The 5,704-nt window shown below is 44.0% G+C and overlaps 1 protein-coding gene across 1 annotated transcript in view; it reads left to right on the top strand.

Moving 5' to 3' along the window:
- Nucleotides 1-4,241, top strand: part of LOC114609850 (ecto-NOX disulfide-thiol exchanger 1-like) — a gene marked incomplete at its 3' end in the record, with an annotated part of 132,724 nt that extends 128,483 nt beyond the window's left edge. The window contains exons 11-12 of the mRNA XM_028754244.1: nucleotides 71-230; nucleotides 3,954-4,241. Of these exons, the coding sequence (XP_028610077.1) occupies nucleotides 71-230; nucleotides 3,954-4,241 (448 nt within the window). The remainder of the gene's footprint in view (nucleotides 1-70; nucleotides 231-3,953) is intronic.
- Between the last annotated feature and the right edge of the window lie 1,463 nt (nucleotides 4,242-5,704).

The following is a 5,704-nucleotide window of genomic DNA, read 5'->3' as shown; positions in this document are numbered from 1 at the left end:
TGAGGATGTTGGCTGTGGTGAGGATGTTGGCTGTGGTGAGGATGTTGACTGTGGTGAGGATGTTGTCTAGAATGAGAATGTCAGCCCTGGTGACTATGTTGGCTCTGGTGAGAAGGCAGCTGTGGTGATGACATTAGGTGTGGTGAGGATGTTGGCAAGTGGTAATGTTGGTTGTGGTGATAATGGTGCCTGTCGTGATGATGCTGGCTGTGGAGGTGACATTAGTTTTGGTGAGAATTTGGTTGTAGTGAGAGTATTGCATGTGTCTGAATAAGATGTGGTAGGGATGTTCAGTGTTTCCCAAATTAGAGAAACACAGAAGAGGAGATCATTTCTCTGTAAAATGGAAACTGTTGAAGGTACAGCAATCCTGGTTCTCCCATCCAGCTTTAGAAGATCCTATTGCAGGGACCCAGAAGACCAGCACCCATAGATGAGGAAACAGGATAATCAGAGCAGTTCTAACAGTAGTCTCAGATTTCTTGATTATTCTCTACTTCTATTCCTAGAGCTGATTTTCTTTCTGAAATGCCTGTCAGTCAGATATGGGTATGAGTTACTATCCTTTCCCTACTATTTTCTGTTTTAACATTATCTGTCACCTATTTTGCTGAAATTTTGGCTTGGTAATCATATTATTTGATTTCTGAACATTTACTTTCTTCTCTGGTTATTGTTTTTTCATGTTGTCTTATTTTTATCTTACTGTTTCATTGTCTTCTCAAATCTTTTTGAGGATTTTACTTAGAAATTTGAAAGTTATTTTTTGCTCCTAAATTTGTACTAAATAATTCCAGAATTGTTTTGGTTTTGATTTGTTTTGGCACACACATGTAAATGGCACACACATGTAAATGCATGTGCTTGAGTGTGTGTGTAGAGTATGGTTGTGTTTTGTTTGTATGTAGTGTGTGTGTGTGTGTCTGTGTGTGTATGACATGTAGGGGGTACTGATTGGTGTGTTTTGTTTGTATGTGTGTGTGCATGTGTGTATTTGTGTGTGTGTGTGTGTGTGTGTGTGTGTGTGTGTAAGCCTCTCTTTCATATAGAGGCTTATTCCAAGCAAGGTGATGGTTGGTTATCCATTCAGATTTATATTAGAGCTTAGTTTGCTTTTTGGAATCTGTGGGGAGGTTCAGTGCTGTAGCTAAAACTCCTGCACATGTTAACTCAGGCCATCCCAGACATTAGTTATCTGAGTGTGTGTTGACCACACACTTCATCTTAAGGAAAGTTTGGGACTCCCACAAGTGCCCAAATCTATCATATACTGTGATTTTCCAGAATTCCCTTTCTGTTCTTATTGCTCTTATAATTTATTCAGTGACAGACATTTTAGTTGAGTCTCTGGAGGAAGGGAACACACACACACACACACACACACATCTGTTATCTTGTTAAACAGGTGCCTATTTCAAAGGTTTTAACTTTAATCTCATCCTTGCCTGAATACTCAGCCAGCACATGACCAAGATAAAGGAAGAAGAGGCAGGAAGATATTAAAAAGTGTGTGGCTATCCAGAAACACAGGAGAGGAACAACAGCAACAAAGTTTTGTGAGTGTCTAAAAGAAAGGAACAAGGAGTCTAGACCAGTATATTTTGAAATAAAAATGGTGACTTTCTTGGTTAGAGTTTCTATTGCTGTGAAGAAACACCATGACCAAAGCAAATCTAATAAAGGAAAACATTTAATTGGGGCTGACTTACAGTTTAGAGGTTTAGTTCTTTATTGCAATAGTGGGAAGCATGGTGGCACGGTTCAAGAGAGGTAACTGAGAGTTCTCCATTGGGATCAGCAGACAATAAGAAGGGAGTGAGACACTGGGCTTGGCTTGAGCATCTGAGACCTCAAAGCCCCACCCAACAGTGACACACTTCTTCCAACAAGGCCACACCTATGTCAACAAGACCACACCTCCTAATAGTTCCACACCCTATGGGGGCGATTTTAAATCAGACCACCACAGTGGCCCAAGATGAAAGGCAAAGTACATAATTGAAACTGTGTAGGTAAAGGAAAACAGATGGCAGGGAAATGTGAGCCAAAGAAGTTGAAATATGCAATAAAAAGAAATGGCTGACTCTGGTAGCCATGTCATCTTTTCCCTGGTCCTGGAAGAGAGAAAAGGGGGCAATCAAAAAAGGGGAGAAGAAGTGGAGGAAAAGGAGAAAAGGAGGAAGAACATAAGCACCCTATCTGGTGATTGAGAAGCCTCAGTTCCAGGGACTGTGTGAAGCTGAGGAGTACAGGGAGGTCTCCTTGGAGCTGAAGGAGGCAAAGAAATGCTGTGGAAGATGCCAACAGAGGCCAGCCCACCTCTACTGCCACTGTACTCAAGGGTACTGTCAGAAACCCAGAAGAACAGGAAGAAAAGAACAGGAGACATTCAAATGTCATAGCATGATTAGTTGTGCCTTAAGAATTTTTATGAGATATTTGGGTTCCACATGATAAGTGTGAAAAACCTCAGAGGGATCGGTCTGGAATTTAGGCCGAAATGGACTGTGAAACTCTACCTTCTAAAGAGAGTTCCTGGCCCTCAGTTGTCCCACTGTACGGAAGAAGCATTGTGTGTGCGGTGATCCGCCTGGTGGTTCACTCAGAAAGAAGTTCATTAACAATATTCCCATAATGTTTTTAATACAGGAAAACACACACTAGAACAGAATTCAGGACCACTGTAGGGATGTTACCAGGGATATAGAATATACCAACCCGGGGGGGGGGGGGCTTAAAAGCTTAAAAGAGATGCATCTCCAAAAGAGATGCATGTGTGTAAATAGACAAGCTCACATAGAAACCTGATGTCTTTGCAAGCTGCAAGTGCAGAGACATGGCCCCATTCTTAGCCCAGTTTATTTTACCTACCCAGATGCAGGTCCTTTCTTTCTGCTCTGAGAATTACTTCCAAGGTTTTCCCACATTCATATTAAAAGTCACAGGCATTTCACAAGAGGCAGAAAACCTCGCACATGGGGACATCTTAAACCCTTTAAAAGGGTTCAGGCATTAAACACCATGTTCACCAGAGCCTCCTAATTCAGAGTCTGCCATGGTCCCCATTCCTTTTCGTTTGTCTACCTCAGAGTCTGTCCTTTATTTTATTCCCATCCTGCTGCCCTTATTTTGGCGCCAAGCACTGCAAGAGCAGCCCATGTGTTGGAAGCTCATTAGTGGCTTCAAGGTCATTTGTGGAGTGCACCAGCAGCCCCCTGTGTCTTCTGACATTTGGAGATGGCCTTCTCCCAAACTCCTGAAGGAGGTGGCATCTTGCTTCAGAGTGAGGCGCTTGAAAACATCATTAGCTCCATTTAGAACCAGAAACCCAAACCAAGCTTCTCTGACATCCGTTAAAAATTTGAGAGTTTTTCCAGCGTGTTCCTATTGGGCTGTGCATGAGACAACAGGACTGTGCCTGTTGGTAGCACAAAAGAACTCCCTTTGGAGGTTACTTGGCTTCTGCCAAGAACTGGCCACAGGATGTCTTGCCGTCTTCCCAGAACAGGTATCATATGCTGAAAGAAGAGACTTTCTGCGCCTGCACTGCCAAGGGCAGTGACACTGAGCGAGGGGAGGGCCAAGCCGACTCACTTGACTATTTTCTATCCTGCTTTGGGAACAGAGGCCCATCAGACCCTCAGGTTCTCCACCTGGCCAGTGGGTCCTGCCAAACTCACTGATGTTTGTTGTCAGAAAATGAGGTCATTCCTGTGAACACTGAAAGGCAGTTCTGCACTGCAGACAGCTCCACTGTGTCCTAAATAAAAATATATAATGGGCTGAAAACTTAAAATAAGTAATACACAGGTTTTATATAGTTAAGTCCAGGCAAGCCCTGGGCCATATTCCCTGGCCCTATCTGGCCTGTGCTAATACATCTGCCCTCTCATGAGGAATGTCCTCCCTCTGTCCACCTCCCCAAAGTACCTTTGTATATTTCTCCATCTCAGGATCCCACATCCAGAATTCTAGGCAAGAAACTAAGTCCTGTAAGTGTCAAGTGATCGAAGACAGTGTGGAAACTCCAGCCCAGGTCTCTCTGCCCACAGCCCCTGTCCCATCTCTGACACCATCACTTTCTGAGCCATGTTTGCTTGAACATCAGTGCCTTGGCAGTACCGTCGGTGGCAGCAGAAACCTGGTGGAACATTCTAGCCCAGGCATCAGGGACATTAGCAGCCTGTTTGCTGCTTCTCTGTCACGGGCCCCAATTTGGCCTTCGCATCAGCAGATGCAGAGTAAGAGCAAGCAAAAGGAGGCCGGCAAACACACAGCTTTCATTTATTGAATTTAAACCAGGAAAATAAATCTCTTCACTTCTGGGAGGGAAAAGAAAAAGCCTTAATGAAACTTAACTATTGGAGGCGCATCTCATCCTGATTTCTCTTCCGCCTCCATTAATTAATCTGATCATCAAATGCTTCCTCATTAGTAAGCATTGCTCTGAAACGTAAGGAGGCCTGTGGAGGAATCAGTGCAGGAGCTGGGGCAGAAACAATGCCACCGCCCTGAGGACTCTTCGAACCATTCGCCTTCTCTGCCCTTTCCGACTTCTGTAATGAGGAATCTCAGTTGTCCAGTAGCCTTGTAGCCAAAGCTGGGATAGTCAGGAATCAGGGCCTTTTATCTGTGCCATTCTGCAGACAGCATGGAGACCTCTGAATGACCTTCCTGTGCTCCACCTCCTTGGGAAACTGCCTCCTGACTTATGTGCACTATTACACTGTGAGTACCAGATTTATGGTGGAAAGGATCGCTTCTGGAACGTAGTAAATCAAAATGGAGTTTTGCCACAGACACTGTCTGGTCTCTTCCATTTGACCATTGCCATCTCTTTCCTTCCAGCCACAGATGCTACAATGAATCCTTGTGGTCTGGCCTTGACTTCAGTTCTTTATTGTCTGCCAATGCACATCACCTCCACTCACTCACCATAAAGCCCCGAGCCCAGCGGCACCAAAGACTGCCTGCACGTAGCAGGTGTCCCATCCCAGCCAGCCCGATGCCATCTTCCTCTTCCAGATCCAGGATACAGTGGGGAGGGCATCCTGCTGTAAGCCAGGCTTCTTCCCTGCAGCTGCTTAAAAGAGGCGACAGGGAGATTAGAGCAACTGTCCAATTTCCTTCCCATCTGAAAAGGATACCATGAAGAGGAACGTAGGCAGAAGATGGGAAGTGTTTATTTGAACAGGTGAATACAAGCAGAAGAAAACGGAGATAGTACATGGAGTTTCCTGGATCCTTAGCATTTTGTTTTTTTTCTTTTCCATTCTGTGCAAAAATATAAGCTCAACTGGTGAAAACTTAGAAACATGATATAAATATAGAGATATATTGTTTGTTCATAGTATCTCTACCCTGCTAGCTGACTAGTTAACATCTGCCTTTAGTCTTCCAAAGTCTTCCTTCCTTATGCACATATAAAGATATAGCACTAATTGCCTTGAAATATTGACCAATGGGATAGCCAAACTTAGTCAGTTTAAAGTGTCTACAACTGTAACCAAAGTATAGAACTGGGAATTCAATTCCAAGATGTTAGACGGTTAGTTAAAGACTATGTTTTCTCCTCTGTTTAACAAAGCACCCTGAATAGTCATCAAGGGGAACTTAAACAGAGTTACTGCCCAATCTGGCCCTTCCTTTATGGACCACCCACTTCAGGCAGCTGATGAGGGGAAACACCGGCAGTATGAATGAA

The sequence above is a fragment of the Grammomys surdaster genome, unplaced genomic scaffold (assembly GCF_004785775.1).
Source record: "Grammomys surdaster isolate TR1022 unplaced genomic scaffold, NIH_TR_1.0 125985, whole genome shotgun sequence".
Lineage (NCBI taxonomy): Eukaryota > Metazoa > Chordata > Mammalia > Rodentia > Muridae > Grammomys > Grammomys surdaster.
This window is presented reverse-complemented; position numbering and strand designations above follow the sequence as displayed.